Source organism: Phaseolus vulgaris, chromosome 3 (assembly GCF_000499845.2).
Source record: "Phaseolus vulgaris cultivar G19833 chromosome 3, P. vulgaris v2.0, whole genome shotgun sequence".
Taxonomy (NCBI): domain Eukaryota; kingdom Viridiplantae; phylum Streptophyta; class Magnoliopsida; order Fabales; family Fabaceae; genus Phaseolus; species Phaseolus vulgaris.
In genome coordinates this window covers 20,018,745-20,026,886 of record NC_023757.2, presented here as the reverse complement: position 1 = coordinate 20,026,886, position 8,142 = coordinate 20,018,745, and the positions used below count along the sequence as shown (strand labels likewise).

General features: G+C 51.7%; 1 protein-coding gene across 1 annotated transcript; it reads right to left on the bottom strand.

The window, feature by feature from the left end:
* Positions 1–4,457: 4,457 nt before the first annotated feature.
* LOC137839310 (uncharacterized) lies at positions 4,458–6,311 on the bottom strand. Its single transcript, XM_068648431.1, has 2 exons — positions 5,616–6,311; positions 4,458–5,000 (listed from the first exon to the last, which is right to left on the bottom strand). The coding sequence occupies exons 1-2, from the start codon at positions 6,309–6,311 to the stop codon at positions 4,458–4,460; spliced, it is 1,239 nt and encodes a 412-aa protein (XP_068504532.1).
* Between the last annotated feature and the right edge of the window lie 1,831 nt (positions 6,312–8,142).

Here is an 8,142-nt window from a genome sequence, read left to right as displayed (position 1 = left end):
GTACCGGGGCTAGCTATTCATACTTGAGGAGGGGGCGTCCCGAAGGAATCCCTTAACCCCTGCTCAAGGACTAGGCGCCCGGATTTTAACTCATACTGTACATATCTGTCATCTTGCTCTGAACTCTCGCCTATACTCGTTCTTGGCGAGTATGACTTCTTAATCCGTTCTCGCCTATACTCGCTTTAGGCGAGTAGGACTTAAAACTTAACATTCACCTCCGATTGTCAGGCGGCGATAGGAACTTAAAAACTTTATACTTGTGCCTCCGATCGCTAGGTGGCGATGAGGACTTAAAAACTTAATTTGTGCCTCCAATCGCCGAGTGGCGATGAGGACTTAAAACTTGACTCGTGCCTCCAATCGCCAAGCGACGATGAGGACTTAAAACTTGACTTGTGCCTCCAATCGCCAAGCGGCGATGAGGACTTAAAACCTGACTTGTGCCTCCAATCGCCAAGCGGCGATGAGGACTTAAAACTTGACCTTTACCTCCGATTGCCAACTGGCGATGAGGGCTTAAAACTTTATACTAGCGCCTCCGATCGCCAAGCAGTGATGAGGAGTTTAAAAACTTTATGCATGCGATTTGAATCTGCCCTAAATTACACAAGGACGACTAAGTCTTTTTGTACCGCCCTGGTGGTCGGGTGTGATGACGTGGCACCCTGCTACAGTGTAGGCGTGTTGGCAAGGCGCCAGTTTGGCAGTTAGGAAGGAAGTCGGGAGGCACGTGTAGTCGCCGATTGTTGAGTTAGCGTGTTCCGATCTCCAGCTTACCAGAATAGGCGATCGCCAGATTGAGGATGAAGTCGCCAGATGCAGACTCAGGCGACCAAGCAGTCGGAGATCGCCAGAACAAACACATCGCCGAAGATAAAGGAGAAGCAGATTATGAAGGCGGCCGGCGAGACCACAGGGAAGGTGTATGAAGACCCTAACTCGCCAGTTTCAGTAGGGATCGCACTCCTAAGTTGGCTATGCACTGGGCAGTACCATGCATAGGTAACTTAGCCAAAATGAGAGTAGAAGCAGCGCCAAGTCAGGGAGCCTCCAGATGATGGCACGTGTACAGTTGGATACGAGCCACGTGTCCAAGTCTGTAACTGCCAGGAGAGAGAAAATCACCAGGTATATAAGAGCTCTTAACGAACTTTCTGAGGTACGCACGTTCAGTTCATACACTTTACGCTTGCGAGTGACAGAGCTGTTTTGTGAGAGAGTTTTTGCACGGTTCTCGTTCTTAGTATTTGGTGATACCGTCACTGACTTGAGCGTCGGAGTGCGATCGGCCGCAGCGGCGCCGTATTGTTTCTTTGCAGGTTCTTGAGATAGATCCAGAGGAGGAACGGAGGTGAGAGGCGGCGCGCACGTCGATCCTTTGACGAGGCATTCTCCAGCGCTCCGGTCAACAGGCAGGATCATCAGGCGCCCACCGTGGGGCCGTGTAAAGCTTGCTCCCATCCACAGCGTGAGTTCGTGGAAGTTTTCGAGGTTTTCGGAGTGGTTGTGTGCTGGTGCAACCGTCGTTCTTGGTTTCTTTGAGTTTCGTTCGGTGAAGTTTGCGTTTTAAACCATTTGTTTGGCTTTTCGATCGGTGGATTCGAGTTCTTTCGTTTGGTTGTTTGGTTCGCGCGGAAACGGTGGTTTTTGGTGAAGCTGCGATCTTCTTCGAAGTGTTATTTGCTGTATTTCTGTGGTTCGCTGAAGTTAATGAGAAAGATGAGAAGCAATCGCTCAAGTCCCGTGGCTCCTGTCGCTGCTGAAGGCGACACCGCCATGACCATGGCGCAGATGGCAGAGATGATGTGCTCGTTGCAGGCCACTGTAGAAGCCTCGCGCGTCGAGCAGGCAAGGATACATGAGGACCTGGTCGCCTCTCGCGCCAGGAATGAGGAGCTCAGCAAGGTGGCTGAGGAGCTGCGTCGAGCTCTTCAGGAGCAGCAGGGTCGTTCTTCAGCTGAAGAGGTGGCACCGTCGACGCCGCCTCGTGTTTTCCCAATGCCCTTCATTCAGGCGATCACCGACACGCCAATTCCCACGAGCGTGGTTCCGGTTAAAGCTGTTTTTACCGGCGTGGAGGATCCAGAGGCTCATCTGACCACGTTCCACACACAGATGATGTTGTCGGGAGGGTCAGACGCCGTCTACTGCAAGATGTTCGTGAGCACGCTCCAGGGAACGGCGATGGAGTGGTTTGTGAGCCTGCCTAATGGCCACATAACTAATTTTCAACAATTCTCGAAAATCTTTGTCGAGCAGTATATCGTGAATAAGGCACCGCCGAGGGTGTCCTATGATCTGTTTGATATAAGGCAGTACCATGGGGAGTCCCTCAGAGACTACCTCAATCGCTTCGGCGCGCAAATGGTCAGGTCGCCAGCCAAGGATGAAGAAATGCTGGTCTATGCCTTCAAGAAGGGCGTGCAGCCAGGGCCATTCTGCGAGGCCTTGATCAGGGCTCATCCAGCGACGTTTGCTGAAGTCAGGCGACTTGCGGTGGCCAACATCGCCGACGAGAGCGAAGTCGCCGAGAAGAGAGGCAGCGTGGCTCCCGCCAGACCACGCGCCCAGACCAGGATCCAGCCGCAGAGGGTGCTGGAGACGGCGGCGGCAGCGAGGAAAGACCAAAGGACTCGCTATCCTTACGATAGGAGAAATAAGGGAAGAAGTCAAACACGCCAACCACCAGCACGCCAACAGCCAGCACGCCGAGAGTACAATCGCCCGCCTAAGCACCAATTCGTCATGGGACTAGCGGACCTGATCGCTATCCCTAACATATCTGCCAGATTGAAGGCGCCCGAGAAGGTGGGCGACAAGGTGCTGGGATCAAAGCCGGACGTTTGGTGCGAGTTCCACCAGTGCTTTGGCCACAACCTGGACTCGTGTTTGTCTTTAGGATACCAGCTCGACGATCTGGTTAAGAGCGGGTTCCTAAACGACTATCTGCTGGACAGAAGGACCGGAGGGGCGTCGAGTTCCCAGCCGGCAGGTGGAGAAGCCCAACAACACGAGATGCCCATCCATGGGGAAATCCACACCATTGCTGGGGGTTTCTCAGGTGGTGGATGCACCGCATCGCAGAGGAAAAAGTATGCGCGATCGGTGATGTCGGTGGACATGTTTGAAGATCACTCGCCGGAAGTGGACATTACGTTCACCAAGCAGGATCTTCGGGACGTTGTGCCTCATGACAACGATCCCATCGTCATTTCGTTGATCACGGCGGGAAGGAAGGTCCACAGAGTTCTGGTGGACCAAGGAAGCTCGGCAGACGTGATGTTCTGGCCGACTTTCACGCAGCTGGAATTGCCCCTTGACCAGCTAAGGCCCTATGGAGGGTGCTTGTATGGGTTCGCTGGCGACCGGGTGGAGGTCAGGGGGTACATTGAGCTAAGAACTACGTTTACCGATGAGGCTGGGTCGAGGACGGAGAAAATCAAGTACCTCATCGTAAACGCCCCTTCAGCATATAACATCCTGTTGGGAAGGCCCACTCTTAACAGGATAGGCGCGATTCCATCAACTCGGCATATGAAGGTGAAGCTGCCGTCCATGGAAGGGGTGGTGATCACGATCAAGTCGGACCAGAAGGAAGCAAAAAGGTGCTATGAGAATAGCCTGAAAAACAAAAGGTCCGTGAGCTATGTAACGACCACCCCGCCTCCCGGTGTGAAGCCCAGACCACCGGTAACAGAGGAGGCCGCCGGAAGGGATGTCGAGATGGTAGATGCTGAGCTGGGGGAGAGGAATGCTGGCCTGGAGGAAGAAGAGGCGCGGAATCGCCCTGAGGAAGCAAGGGAACAGGGAATCGCCAGGGCGGTGATCGCCAGAGAATCCAGGCCCAAACCTGTCGAGCAGTGGCTCGAAAAGGAGATCGGAGGGAAAATCTTCAAACTGGGAAGATCTCTGGAAGTCGGTCTCCAGGACCAGATCGCCAAGGTGATTGAGCGGCATCTGGACGCGTTTGCATGGTCCGCCTCGGACATGCCCGGGATTGATCCCGACTTCCTGTGCCATCATCTGGCGATGGACAACATGGTGACTTGTGCCTCCAATCGCCAAGCGGCGATGAGGACTTAAAACCTGACTTGTGCCTCCAATCGCCAAGCGGCGATGAGGACTTAAAACTTGACCTTTACCTCCGATTGCCAAATGGCGATGAGGGCTTAAAACTTTATACTAGCGCCTCCGATCGCCAAGCAGTGATGAGGAGTTTAAAAACTTTATGCATGCGATTTGAATCTGCCCTAAATTACACAAGGACGACTAAGTCTTTTGTTTTTAAAATTTAAAATGATAACCATGCAAACTCAATAACTGGGAAAACTTGATAAACTCGAACTTTTCTTTATTGGGTGGCCTCATTAAAAAACCCTTCTTAGGGAAAAAGAGCGCCACCTTGAAAAACTGTTTTCACTTAACTGTTCGAGTTAACTACTACTTACAATGCTTCAACTGTAATAAAACTTGAGATGAGTAGCATTCCAAGTGCGAGGAATCGCCCCTCCCTCCAATGTTTCCAAACGGTAGGCGCCGTTCCCGAGTGCTTCAGTTATTCTAAACGGTCCTGTCCATTTGGGTGACAATTTATTCTGCATCTCGTACGGGTGGGCCTTCCTCATTACCAGGTCGCCATCTCTGAACTGTCTTGGCCTTGCCCTAGAATTGTACTTGCGCTCGACTCTTCTCTTTATTGCTTCAGCCTTTACCCTTGCCTCCTCCCTGACCTCATCCAACAAATCTAAGTTCATCCTCCTTTCTGCATTCGAGTCTTCTGCCACGAAGTTCTGGAATCTCGGCGAGCTTTCCTGGATTTCAATTGGGATCATCACATCGCACCCGTACACCAAGCTAAACGGGGTTTCGTGGGTTCCTGACTGTTCAGTGGTATGATATGCCCATATTATACGGGGAACTTCCTCAGCCCAAGATCCTTTGGCCTTCTCCAATCTCCTCTTCAAACCTCTTAAGAAAACTCGATTAGCCGACTCCACCTGCCCATTCGTTTGTGGGTGTTCCACATAAGCGAAAACCTGTTGAGTTCCAACATCCTCGCACAGCTTTTTCAGCAGGTGACTTGCGAACTGAGTCCCGTTATCCGATACCAAACGCTTGGGCACACCGAAACGACACACAATATTCTTCCATACGAAATTCTGAATTTTGTGCGCGGTGATCTGGGCTACTGGTTCTGCTTCAATCCACTTCGTGAAGTATTCGACTGCCACAACCAAATACTTCATCTGCCTAATCGCCAATGGGAAGGGTCCCAGGATATCGATTCCCCACGTGTGGAAAGGCCAGGGACTGTAGATTGATTTTAACTCTTCCGGAGGCGCCTTGTGCCAATCGGCGTGCTCCTGGCACTGCTTGCAACGTTGGGCATGTCTCTTGCAGTCTTCCCTCATAGTCGGCCAATAATAACCTGCACGGATGGTTCTTGTCGCCAAGGCTTGACCTCCGACGTGACTCCCGCAAATCCCCTCATGGAGCTCGGCCATAATTCTCGTGCACCTCTCTCCATGTACACATACTAAAAGGGGGTGTGTGAACCCAAACTTGTACAACTCGCCATCGATGAGGGTGAACTTGTTGGAGTTCTTTTTTACCTTCCTAGCTTCCGTCGGGTCCATTGGGAGTACGCCATTTGTCATGTAGCGCTGGTATGGCGTTATCCATGTGTCCGGCTCGTGGACGGCGCAAACTTGTGTCATCTTTATCTCTCCCACCGGATGCGCTCTAACCCTTGGCATCCTCAAGGTCTCCTGAGATAGAGACTTATGACCCCTTGCCATCCTTTCCCTTGACTTGCAGACTTGAAGAACTTGGTGGTCCGCCACGAACGCCCGAGGTGTCTTCAGGGTTTCTTGTATGACGGTCCTCTGCCTGCCCCCCTTGCCCGAACTGGCGAGCTTTGCTAGCAAGTCAGCTCGGGCGTTCTGCTCTCTTTGCACATGCACTACTTCGAACGAAACAAAAGACTTCCTCAACTCCTGCACATACTCCAGATAAGCTGCCATCTGCGGATCTTTAGCCTGGAACTCGCCAGTTACTTGGCCTGTGATTAACAATGAATCGCTCTTGGCCAACAGCACCCTTGCTCCCATCTCCTTTGCCAACAAGACACCAGCGATCAAAGCCTCATATTCCGCTTGGTTATTGCTGGCTTTAAAGGCAAACTTCAGGGACTGTTCTATTAACACACCGTTGGGTCCTTCCAGAATTATCCCGGCCCCACTGCCCAACTGGTTAGAGGACCCATCCACTGAGAGCACCCAACGAAAACCATCTCCGGCGCTTTGCATTGTTTCAGAAGATAGTTCGACCACGAAGTCAGCGAAGATTTGTCCCTTGATCGGTCCCTGGGGCTAATACTTGATGTCGAACTCCGACAACTCTACCGCCCATTTTACCATTCTTCCAGCCACATCTGGTTTCTTTAGAACCTCCTCGCCGAAAACACTACTGCCAGTGCTGCTTTCTCCAAAGCTTGATATCTCACTTCTAGGCCCTGCAACACCTTGCTGACAAAATAAACGGGTTTCTGAATTTGATCTTGGTCCTGGACGAGCACCGCACTTAGCGCCTTCTCGGTTACGGCGAAGTATAACCTGAGGGGCGCTCCCATTTGAGGTTTGCACAGAATCGGCGGGCTCGCCAAGTACTCTTTGAGTTTTACGAAAGCCTCTTCACACTCCTTCGTCCAGACAAACCTATTGTTCCTTTTCAAGCACTGGAAATATGGGTGACCCTTCTCTCCACTGGCAGACATAAATAGCGACAGGGCGGCCATCCGACCAGTGAGCTGCTGCACCTCCTTAACCGTAGCAGGGCTCCTCATCGCCAAAATGGTCGCACACTTGTCAGGGTTTGCTTCGATCCCTCTTTCGGTCAAGAGAAAACCTAAGAACTTTCCCGCTTCCACGCTGAAAATGCATTTCTCAAGGTTCAGCTTCAGTTTGTATTTCGCTATCGTAACGAACAGCTCCTCCAAGTCGGCTATATGCTGGTTTTTTTCCAGGGATGTTACGACCATATCGTCAACGTAAGCTTGCACGTTCCTTCCAAGCATAGGTGCAAGCACTTTATCCATCAGTCTCTGGTACGTGGCTCCCGCGTTCTTCAGCCCAAAAGGCATCACCTTGTAGCAATAGCACGACTTCTCTGTCATGAAGGCAGTTTTTTCCTCGTCCATGGGGTGCATCTTAATTTGGTTGTACCCCGAGAACGCGTCTAAGAAACTCAACAACTTACACCCTGCTGCGCTGTCCACTAGGGCGTCTATACTCGGCAAAGGATAGGAATCCTTTGGACAGGCTTTATTTAGATCTGTGAAGTCGACACACATTCGCCATTTCCCATTGCTCTTCTTTACCAACACAACATTGGCGAGCCATTCCGGATACTGTATTTCCTTTATGTGGCCCACCTCGAGGAGTTTTTGCGTTTCATCTCTGATCGCCTGTCTCCTTTCTTCATTGAATTTTCTTCTTCTTTGTCGGACTGGTCTGACTTGAGGGTCCATTGCTAGACGATGACATAAAAAATCGGGGTAGATTCCTGGCATATCCGAGGCAGACCACGCGAACGCGTCCAGATGCCTGCCTATCACCTTGGCGATCTGTTCCTGTGTCTCGCCGTCTAAAGTTTTCCCCATCTTAAAAGTTTTGCCGCCGATCTCCCTCTCGAGCCAATCTCCAACTTGGCGAGGCCTCCTCTCACTAGCGAGCAATGCTCTCACAATGCTTGACTCCCTTGCGGCTTTCGGGCAGCTTTCCTCTTCCTCTACTCCAGCGTTGCTCTCAGGCTTCGGCTCGACATCTTCCATGGTTACGTCGCCCTTGGTGGCTGCTTCCAATGCCACATCCATACCCACGTCGCCTTCGGCGGTCCCCTCTGACGCTGCATCCATAGCCCGTCGGCTTTCCTGCACATTCCCCGCACCAAGAGATGGCGTTGTGATCACATGGCCCACTGATCGCCTGTTCTTGAGGCTGTTTTCGTAGCATCTCTTTGCCTCCTCTTGGTCGGATCGGATGGTGACGATCACCCCTTCCATTAAAGGTAATTTGACCTTCATGTGCCTCGTGGAGGGTACAGCTCCTATCCTATTGAGTGTTGGCCTTCCCAATAGGA

Excerpts from the sequence above, each read along its gene's own strand:
- LOC137839310 (XM_068648431.1), bottom strand. The coding sequence starts at position 6,311 with ATGCAAAGCGCCGGAGATGGTTTTCGTTGGGTGCTCTCAGTGGATGGG. Across the intron at positions 5,001-5,615 it reads ACCCGACGGAAGCTAGGAAG|GTGGAGTCGGCTAATCGAGT; the intron begins GTAAAAAAGAAC and ends ACGAATGGGCAG.